The 9,260-nt window shown below is 40.1% G+C and overlaps 1 protein-coding gene across 1 annotated transcript in view; it reads right to left on the reverse strand.

Annotated features, from left to right (window-relative positions):
• Positions 1-9,027, reverse strand: part of fez1 (fasciculation and elongation protein zeta 1 (zygin I)) — a 34,949-nt gene extending 25,922 nt beyond the window's left edge. The window contains exons 1-2 of the mRNA XM_061740245.1: positions 8,798-9,027; positions 971-1,326 (exon numbers count right to left, since the gene is read on the reverse strand). Of these exons, the coding sequence (XP_061596229.1) occupies positions 971-1,302 (332 nt within the window). The 5' untranslated portion in view covers positions 1,303-1,326; positions 8,798-9,027. The remainder of the gene's footprint in view (positions 1-970; positions 1,327-8,797) is intronic.
• Between the last annotated feature and the right edge of the window lie 233 nt (positions 9,028-9,260).

Genomic DNA, 9,260 nt, shown 5'->3' on the forward strand with positions numbered 1-9,260 from the left:
ACACTGAGAGCCCTGTAACCTGGTCTGCCCTGTTAGAGGTTCCTGCCCGGCAGATTTACCCTGAACTCCTGCTAGTGGAAACACGCCTCTTGTCTGACAGGTATGATGTCACGTTGTCATGCAGCTTCATCTTGCCTCCACATCTGGCAGAGGAAGCATCAGCTGGGCTCGAACCTACCGTTCCAAACTGTACCGTACCAACCCAAAAACAGCCGCTCAGTGGAAATGCAGCTCAAGAGATCATTCAGGTTGAGAGATTTCAGCATTTCTTTAAATTAAGAGAAACAAATTATAAATTAAGAAGGCTGTGGGTCTTTGAAAGATGTCGTGTGAGGACTAATGTTAAATATAGATGTGTTTCATTTTTGGGAGTCAAATTATGGAATCAACTTAGTGATGAAGTGAAACTGTGTAAATCTCTGTTGAATTTTAAAAAAATATTGAAAAGTAAAATAATTAAGGATTACAATGCTAAATGATTGGAGTATAATTTGGTTAAGCAGAACAATTTAAAGGGAAATTTCTCTTTTTGTTTCTTTTCATATTGCAGATAATCTGGGTTTTCTGTTGGAAAGTACAGGGTAGGTAAATATAAGCTTTGGCTTCAGCCTATTCCTTTTTCGGTTACAGAGTTTATTATTATTTTTTGTGTGAAACTGATGAGTGTAAACTTGTATGAAAGTGTTTTGTCATTTACACACACACACACACACAGTTTGAATTGCAAATAATGTAATGTAACCGAAATAAACAATTCATTCATTCATTCATTCATTCATTCATTCATTCATTCATTCATTCATTCATTCATTCATTCATTCATTCATTCATTCATTCAGATTCAGAAAAGTGGACCTTGTGCTGCAGGTTCAATTCAATTCAATTTTACTTATATAGCGTCTATTACAACATAAGTTGTCTCTAGGCGCTTTTCAGAATCCCCGAACATGGTTCAGTGTCAATCACTTACTCTTCATCCTGCAGTTGCTCCTCATCCTCCTGGTTGTGCGACTGGTTGCGAATGGGCGCCAGGCCTTCGGTCTTCGTGTTGTAGTTGTGGAAGCAAACGTTGAGCTTCTCGTCAAACTCATTGACCAGGTCCTCCATGGACTTGAAGCTCATCATCTCGGAGAAGTTCTCCAGCTCAGAGAAGTCCTCACGGGTGATGGAGGCCAGCGGGACAGTGGTGGTGGTGGTGGTGGAGTATGAGGAGAAGCTGAGAGCCGGATGGTCCAGGTCATCCATCTGACAGGGCCTGAGGTCCTCAAACTCCTCGTCTAAGCACACCAGAGGGGCCTCCATGGTGTCCCCGGTAAGGTTGATGTCCTGCATCGGATGAAAGTGAAACATTTTCAGTGGCTTCATCTTTTTCATCAGTTTTGCATCTCATCACTGTTCCCTTGAAAGAAACATATCATGACGATTTTTCTAAAGGTGAGACTGTTCCTGTGTCACTGAACCTCTGTTAGATTCTATGACATATTTCAAAATAGCACAGAGTTACAGTACAGCACAACCTTTTTATCATGTTTTTTTAGCACAGAAGCTGGTTTTTAAGGGGTGGAGTCAAAGTTTAGACTTGACTCCACCCTCCTCCCCAGTGTTGCTGCTTTATTGTAACACTGAGCACATTTGTTAGAGTTTAGAGTTTTTATGTTCAGATTCCAGCTTCAGAATAGAATAAACTGGTGAAAATAAGAGTAAAATCAGTGTCTGTGAGTATTAACTGTATATCTGTGGAACCATGGACATAAAAGGCTGTGATCTCCAGAGTTGGCACAAATGCTGGTAAAAATAACACTAGTAAGCCTTAATCAGCATTTAAGAAGCCATCACATGAGAGTTTACGAAGTCAAAGGGAAAGCTCGATGAACAACAGCAGCAAAATCTCGAGTTTGCTTTTAGAAATTAGACAAATAAGCCAAACAACGTCAGACCCCAATGCGGTCACGAGGGAAATTGTCCTGGACGACTAGGTCCTGATGGTGGTTAACACATTGGATTTTACTGCTTAGGTGAACGTCTGAACCCGTGGTGCAGTTTCCCAGGTCAGAAATACATGGCAAACATTACAATCTGGTCCAATATCAGAATATAGATATATTTTACAGATTTGTGGCTGCACAGGTTTCTCAACAGTGCTTTTTTCATCTCCCTGCACGCCACCATGGTTCTGAGAAGCAACTGCCCGACTCCAGCTAGACCTGAAACACGCCTACTTTAGTTGAGTTACCACAAGTTAGTGATCTTAGCTTGCGTGTCTTAACTAACACATGATGATAACTTTTTCATTAATTCTGATCAAATCTGTCCAAACATCTCAAATCCAAAGATCCTTCAATCAGAGAACCCAGCAGCTAAGAAGTAGAGACTGATGTTCTGGACAGAGTTTAGCTGATGTGTCTTCAGGTTAGTTCTGGTTAGCAGGCTTCATCCGAGGAGAAAGAAAGAAGAAAAGTGCCTCAGCTGCCTGCTTTGATAAACTTCACCCCTGAACCGCTCCAGATCGATACAGATCCTTCCAGACCAGCCCAGAACTGGTCACAGCGGTCTGTTAGAACAGTTAACAGCACAACAAGATGCATTGGCAACTTATATACAACTTATACAATATTGGCAACTATCGGCCAATATCCATACTTCCTTGTCTCTCAAAGATTTTGGAAAAATTGGTTTATGTAAGAATCTCCAAGCACCTAGCTGTTAACAACATCCTCTATAAACATCAATATGGCTTCCGTAAAAAATATTCTACCGAGCATGCATTGCTACAATTTGTCAATAACATTTCTTCAGCTCTGGACGGGAAAAAAAATGCCCTTGGTGTTTTTCTTGATTTAAGCAAAGCATTTGATACAGTCAACCATAGAATTCTTATTTCAAAGCTTGATAGGTATGGAATCCAGAATGTTGCCCTCAAATGGCTGATTAATTACCTAGACAATAGACAACAGTTTGTTTTCTCTAATGGTATATCATCTACCAAAATCAAAAATTATTTTTGGGGTTCCACAAGGATCAATCTTGGGTCCTTTATTATTTTTAATTTACATTAATGACATGCCTATGTCTTGCAATAATCTTTTTCCTTTATTATTTGCTGATGACACTTGTTTAACAGCTGTTCATGATGACTTCAAGTCCCTTATTGCATTGGTAAATAATGAATTACAAACTGTTTCTAACTGGTTCCAGATTAATAAATTAACTCTCAATATAAAAAAATGTAACTTCATGATCTTCTGCAACAAAAACAAACCTCATACAAAAGAAGAAACCAAAATATTAATTAACGGAACTGAAATCCAACAGGTACCTCACACCACATTTTTGGGTGTTGTTCTGGATGAAGGCCTTAACTGGAAAAAACATATAGATCAAGTATGCAAAAGATCTATGAAGATGCTTGGTATACTGAGGAAAGTCTGTCCCCTGATCCATCACTCCGCTCACTTAACTTTGTATTATAGTTTTCTGTTTCCGTATATGAATTACTGTAATATTGTCTGGTCTGCAACTTATCCATCCTCCCTTAACAAACTACTGATAATCCAGAAGAGATTCCTGAGATCAATCTCTAGATCCAATAGACATAATCCATCCGCACCTCTGTTCAAAAAATACTCTATATTACCCATTCATAAACTCAATGTTTTTCACTCATGTTTATTTGTGCACAAGTTTATCAACAATAAGCAAGATCTTCCGGACACCTTTCATAATTTCTTTAGTTTTTCATCTGACTTGCATTCATACTCAACTAGACACAGTGTCAATCTACATTTACCCTTCTGTCGAACATCTTTTCATCAGTTTAATATTTCATTTAGAAGTTCTAAACTCTGGAACAATTTAGATATGTCTCTGAGTCCACATTGTCATTTATATCCTTCAAAAAATTGCTGAAAAAACATCTCATGTCCTAATTTTTCAATGTATTCTCTATTATGTATCCTTGTTTTCTTTTCATGTTTATAATGAGAGTTTTCCTATGTTTATACATTTAATTTTCTGTTTACAGTAGATGACGGGGGTGGAACTCTGTACAAGCCCTCTGGGCTTCGTTCCCTCCTTGCACTATTTTAAAAAAAAAAATTGTGCTAAATAAATAAATACAAATACAAATACAAATACATTTTTATTGAAAATTGGAATGATTATCCTTTGTTAGGTGTTTACAGTACAGAAGTCAAATCAAGACAGCACTTAAGTGATAACAGAGAGCCAGTGATAACCAGCAGTCAATCAAAAATCCACCCCCCCATTTATACATACAGTTGTTACTTTATAAAATATTACCGGAAGAGGTACATCAAAGGTACAGTTGACATGGATGTGTAAAATGAACTAATTTGACTAAAACTGGTTTGGTATAAAACTGTAAATATGTTTATATCTGCTGTAAAGGTAGACATTTTAAACCGGAGGTCAGTGGAGAGTAACACACTTTTTAGTACTTAATTTTCCTGGCTTGCTCCCCTGCCTGTCGGTGTTTGTCTGATGTCACCTGTCATGTTGCTTATTAGTTTGTCTAGTCTTAATGTTGCTTTTTGTGCATGGCTTTTTATTTTGTGTTTAGTGCTTTTGTCTTGTTTGTTTTTGGCCTGTTGGCCTGTGTGTTATTGTGTCTTGTGTTATTAATACTGACGTTACTGTTGCTGCTTCATGTTGTTCTGTTTTCGTGTGTAGCAATTGTCTGTTGTTGAGTTTATGTTAACCTGTGTGTTTATGTATTTTAGCTTAGTTTTTACCTCTTAATCTCTATTCTGAGCCTTTTTATTCGGAAATGTTTTATTGATTGTAGCTAATAATTCTTTCTTTTAGGTTGACTATTTTTACATCTGTCCAGGGACAGCGGATGCAAAATAGCCTTTTGGCTAATTCCGGCACATTTTACATTGGTTTAAATGTGTTATTAATGTGCATTGTCCCTGTAATTTAAACCTTTAAATAAATAAATAAACACACTGTTGGAGCCAGACCCAAGTGGTCAATAAAGGACCTGCGGGTGTGGATCCAGACCCAGTGGTCATTAAAGCAAATTTTGAAAAAAAAAATAGAAATTAATCAGCCAAAATTACATATGCCCTGGGCATTTATCAAAATTATTCTTGATACCAGAGAAGAAGAAACATGACTGTCTCATGACAAGCGTGCCAACTGATTCGCAGCCATTCATTGACTTTTATCAACATTTTGATATTTTTGGTATTGATTGTGACGGCAGACACTCAGATAAGCTCCTAAACACAGAAAAGGTCAGTCTTTGACCATATGGCCCAGGAAGGAGCGGGTCAATAAGAGAAGGAATATTTCATGAGTTTTTCTCTGTCCCCATCTGCTGGATCTACCAATGCCCCAAAAGCATTAGTATGTCGTCTCCCAGTAAATCATCAGCGCCTCACCTCATCTGGAGCAGCGCCATAATGTCGAGACAAAGACGGGATGGAGGTTGATGAGCCAGAAGGGGACCAGGTCCCAACGGGGACCAAACCAGTTGGCTTTACTGGTAAACCGCAGTTAATTAAGTGGTCCTACTGGGATTTAACTGATGAGGTGTCAAACAATCTGGGCTGGAAATTATACCACCATTTTTCACATTTATTAATGAATTATATTCAGGATATTTCTGCGCAGGTTGTTAGGTTTGTCTTGATTTTGATCATTTTTGCATAAACTGGGTTATTTATTTTGATCATTCACCTCTATTTGAATTTCAGTGTCGACAAATGGCTGAATAGATGTTTTAAGATGTCATTAAGTCCTGCTTAAAAACTCCAATGGTCGGACTTCATAAAAATCAAAAATAGAACATAGCACTGAACAGGAAGTCTTTCAAGCTGGTATTTTGGTTTTTGATAACCCATCATTGCCTGAGTAATTAAAAAAATGTCCATAACATGAGTTTTATCTTTGTCTCAAGCTAAATATAAAATATCAGCAAAGATTTGACTCTAAAATATTAACTGAAATCCTCTTATAAGAAATTTGTCTGAAATCAAATGTTCATGGCTAAAAATAACACCATTGTAATTTCTTAAACAACGTCTGCATTCAGCCGACCATAAAACCCTCCCAGGGGTTGTTTAATCCAGGTTCTGTCCCAGCAGAAGCTGCCTGCATCTGCACATCGTAAGATGAGTCTTTATCTCCGACGGTCCTGCAGCTACATGAAGACCTCTGGTTCATTTGTCTCATCCTGGAGAAGAAAAACCCTCCATAAACAAAAACAGAAAGAAAACAAAACAAAAGGCTTCAATGACTCTGAAGACTCAGAGTAAGAGCCACCGGGAAAAAGGAATTTTGTGTCTTTTATTGTTTGTAAAAAGGAAGAAAACCATGCAGTAAATGACAGTTCAAATGGTCAAATGGTTATTGGAATATTAGATGGCAGCAAATCTGCATTCAACCTTAGATGAACAACAGCATATACTGAGTATTTCCATAATTCAATGTAGCTTTAGCAGTAACTTGAAGTAGTGTTTTCCTCCTGTCCTCACACTTGTCTAACAGCATGTGGCCGCTACTAACCCTCTTAAATCCCGTGGAAGGGCTAGGGGCTTATGAAGATTTCTCATTTTTTGCCATCTTTGGCTTCAGTGTTGGTAAATAAGTAATGGCAGTGTGAATGAAGTTAGATGTGGTCCGTCTGAGGTTGTATTTATGTGATGCTAAAGCCCACAATGATTGTCAATCTTATTTTACGCAAACACAATTTGAAACATAAAAGATTAAAAGTGTTTCTTTTGTTGCAGCATCTTTCTAGAAGTAAAGGCTGGATTTCTTGCCCTCCGCTCTGCTGGACCGTGTTCTGGTGTAAGAGGGTGAGCTCAGACAAATCCATTTAAAAACAAGCTTGTGCAAGCCTCTTCTTCATCACCACTTAGCAAAGTGCTGCTCTGTCTGCAGATATCGTCTTTCACAAAGTCTTCCCGTCTTTATCTTCACTGTGTTGCGCTCTTATTAGCTCTTTCTCTTCTTTTTAAACAAATTTGCCTCCTCTCTGGCCTATTTTTAATTTCTCTGCTGAGAAAATTAAATCATTAGTGTAGCCAGAACTACACAGACATATAGACCAACCCTTGCTGTCTGTAGTTTGCCTCAAATAAGGAACACAGATGAGGAAACTCTACGAGGAGCTGATGGGCTGCTGCTGAAGATCCATCCATTTTTGAGACCGGCTTGATCCTGTACAGGGACACGGGGTTCTGCAGGAGCCGATCCCAGCTCCTTACAGGCAAAAGGCAGGGGTTCACCCTGGACAGGTCGCCAGTCTATCACAGGGCTGCTGCTGAACATTTGGAATCTCATTCAGTTTCCCAAAAGCAGTTTTCTAAACATAAACCAGGACAACATGAAGAAAAAGCATGTGAAACCATTATAGTTAACCGGTTTTCTGCATTTATTTACCCCAAAATGTGATCTGATCTTCATCTAAGTAGTAATAAGACGTTTAAATTCACAGACCACATTTACAGTGGTGAACGAAAGAATAAACAATTCCAGAGACTAATTACTGCGGTGAGAAGTGTCCACATCTGGAGTCCAGCAACTGAGATGTGGTTTAGTTTCACTTTGATGAAAGACACAAAGACAAGGGGCGTTTGCTGTTCATAAGAAGCATCTGCTGATGTGAAGCATGTTCCACTAAAAGCAGATCTGTGAAGACGTACAAGAGAATAGTTGATCTGCAGAATGCTAGAAAGAGATACAAAATCATCTCAGAGTGGTTATCATCCATCAGTTCACAGTTACTGTCTAGAACTGGAGACAGTTGAGTTCAGAGACTACCGGTACTCTTCCTAGAAGGAGACATCCTCCCAAGATGACTCCAAAGACACAATAAGGAATAATCATTTGTACAAGTGGTGGCTGAGGTTTCAGAAGTTACTGAACAGGCAGGATGTCCTTCTCAAAAGCCCCAGGACAATGAGTAGCCAGACCTGAACCCCACAGAGATACAGTGGTATGATCTCCAGAGACACGTTACCACCAGACATCCTGTGTCTGAGATGAAGCAGTTCTGGAAAGACGAACGAACGTTGAGTCCCTGCTGCTGAAGGAGCTTCAACCAGGTGGTCACTACAAGGTGAAAGTGATGTTTCCCTCCAGTCTTTGCATGTTTGATTGGTGAAATTACTTTTAATTGTGTCTTATCCTCCTAAATGTACTGAGATTGTTGACTTGAGATGAAGATCACATCACATTTTCTTTCTGTGACCTTCACATGAAGTGCTGCTGGTCTCAGGTGTGTTCGTGCTCCAGAAACGTGCAGGTATGAAGCAGCCAATCAATCAATCTGATGCAATACAGCAAAATTGCTCCATCTATTTCACACTGCAGCAAATTTAAAAAAAAATGAGGTGATATTCCTCTGAAACAACTTAAACTGTGGTTTATACTTTCATATTACAGAAATGCTAAAACATGTGTGTTCCAGTTAAACTGAAAAGGGTATGTCAAGATTGTGGAATGAAGTGACTCATTGATCCATTTGGAGTCAGTTGTCAGCTTCGGTGTAAGGAAACAAACATGAACGACGTTGGTTTTGTCTCACGTAAACGTCCCGGTTTCTTGTTCACATTAATATTCACAGAGCAGTTGCAGAAATGGAAATGAAGCACGCTCATGTCACAAGCTCATCAGGGAGAGGAAGAGGGAGGGGGAGGGGGAGGCAAAGAGGATGGAGATGGAGGAAACCATGATAACAGGACGAGGATGACGGCTGGGAGATGCAGCCATGCGGGGTCAGAATGGACGGATGGATGGGGGGGTTGGTGCAGTAGAAGGCTGTTACCTGCAGTCAGATGACTGGAGGAGGGGGGGGTGGCTGAGGTTTCAGGTCCTCAGGGCAGGAGACCGTGCACTTCCTCTTGCAGTAAAACCCAGCGATGGACGGCAGCGGTTCCACTCATTCCAGGAGCAAGACTAGAAGAGCTCTGAGAGGTAATGTGGAGATCTGCTCCGTTCCCCTTCCTCACCCGTCAGCCCACAGCCTCCCTCTCTGTCCTCCCACAAGCCCGTTGTTTTCCAGCTCCTACTGAGCATGCTCACTGCTGAGGCTCTGACGACATCGGCCCATCCTTCCCTTCCCCTCCCTTACCCCTCTGTCTCCCTTTGTCCCTGCCTCTCTCCCTTCTGCCTCCACTGAATCACTGATATTCATGGGGGGGATGTGGGGGGGGGTGTTTGCAGCACATTGTGTTTCACAGCGTGTATTTACACAAACGACAGCGGCTTGTCTTTGTTGTCTGCTGAAA

Source organism: Cololabis saira, chromosome 14 (assembly GCF_033807715.1).
Source record: "Cololabis saira isolate AMF1-May2022 chromosome 14, fColSai1.1, whole genome shotgun sequence".
Lineage (NCBI taxonomy): Eukaryota > Metazoa > Chordata > Actinopteri > Beloniformes > Belonidae > Cololabis > Cololabis saira.